Source organism: Habropoda laboriosa, unplaced genomic scaffold, assembly GCF_001263275.1.
Source record: "Habropoda laboriosa isolate 0110345459 unplaced genomic scaffold, ASM126327v1 scaffold128, whole genome shotgun sequence".
NCBI classification, from domain to species: domain Eukaryota; kingdom Metazoa; phylum Arthropoda; class Insecta; order Hymenoptera; family Apidae; genus Habropoda; species Habropoda laboriosa.
The window spans coordinates 415,097-416,719 of NW_017100281.1; the positions used below are offsets into that span (position 1 = coordinate 415,097).

Genomic DNA, 1,623 nt, shown 5'->3' on the forward strand with positions numbered 1-1,623 from the left:
AAATGTAAATAAAGCTTTGATTAATAACTCCATGAAAATAGTAAACGATTAAAATTATCAAGATAAAACTGATATGTACACAGAATTCTTTTTAATAGTTTTTCGTAAATATTGAACACGTAGATTAATACTTTCGAAAGTTTTTATAATCTAAAATTTTAATTTTGATGAATAAAATCATGACGAGATTTATAACAATATTTGCTTTTACGTTGGCTGACCTGTAATTGATTCACTTGCAGTAGTACCACAACTTCAACCGATATTATTCTAAATTTTTTTTAAATCATATAAGCATACATGTGAAGTATAATCGTGTAACTAATAATAGTCATATAGGTGAAAATAAATACATGTACACGCACTAATGATCAAATCTTCTACATACGCAAAGTGAAAGAGAGAGAGCAAGAGAACGAGAGAGCGAGAGAGAGAGTGAGAGAGCGAGAAAGAGAGAGTGAGAGAGAAAGAGAGAAATAAGTGAAAAAGTGGAAAAGAGAAAAGGAAAGGAAAAAAGAGAGATAGATAAAGATAGAGAACGAGTGAACGGTGTTCCACTGGAGGCGCTGTGCAGTGCCAAAGGACCGCGGTGGCGGTGGTGATTCAGACTTCTTATCAACCTTGAAAAGTTGTAGAGAAAAATAGGGAGAGATTTGTCGACATCAGGCGTCGATTATATGTACGAAATGAGGTGCCATTGATAAGACTTAAAGCGCCGCGTGGTTCCGCCTCCGCCGTGCCCAAACGCGGCACATCACGGACGTGTGGATAAAGCGGCGCCATATATACACGATATACAACCGTATTTTTTCTTTCACGAGTGTGAGAGGACAGAAAAAGGGAGGAGTGATACATTGAGAGAACGAAAAAACAGTAATCGCGACACTGAGGGAGGTGAAGACAGAGAAACAAAAAATAAGGAGAGAGAGAACTAGAGTTCGTAGATCCGACGCGGTGTCTGCACCCGTGCGTGAATCACGCTTTGGAGGTGCCTGTCTGTCCCTTGTCTTCGTGTACACCCCATACTCACGACATTGACCCGTTCGTGGACGCTGTTACTATTTGCAATCGAACAAGACCATTCGCAAGTAGTACCGATTACCTTTTCGAAACTGACACCCACGAGGAGGGGCATTTTTCCTCTGTTTCGTTTCATGTTCTCTACCGGTTATCAAAAGTCTATCTATCTCTGCTCCTGATATAGAACCGATATATGAAATATCGTTTCGAGAAAATTCAAAAAAATCATCTCTTTTTTTATAAGAAAAGTGAATGGATCTTACAATCCCATGTTTTGAACAGACAATTTGGTGGTCTTATCAACATAAAGTATTCTCTATGTACCATGATTTGAACCCTTAATTCTTTCGGATTTGTATAACACACCAATTGAAATAACCAGAGCAGAGGCTAATAGTATTACAACCTTTAAATAAAAGTACAGAAACATAGCAACATAAAATAGATTGGTAACAAAGAAACAGGAGCAAAGACAACATGTCAGATGAAGAGGACAAACCCCCTGCACCTCCTGTGCGACTTACATCAAACAGGTAATTTAATGTTATACCTTATATTATACAGGTAGAAATTTTATAATTTACTTATAATATAAATTTAAAG

General features: G+C 37.3%; 1 protein-coding gene across 3 annotated transcripts in view; it reads left to right on the forward strand.

Moving 5' to 3' along the window:
- The first annotated feature begins 1,208 nt into the window (after nt 1-1,208).
- Nucleotides 1,209-1,623, forward strand: part of LOC108573633 (serine/threonine-protein kinase PAK 3) — a 4,420-nt gene continuing 4,005 nt past the window's right edge. For all 3 annotated transcript variants that reach the window (XM_017936098.1, XM_017936099.1, XM_017936100.1), the window contains exon 1: nt 1,209-1,553. In XM_017936098.1, coding sequence (XP_017791587.1) covers nt 1,498-1,553 — 56 coding nt within the window. In that variant the 5' untranslated portion in view covers nt 1,209-1,497. The remainder of the gene's footprint in view (nt 1,554-1,623) is intronic.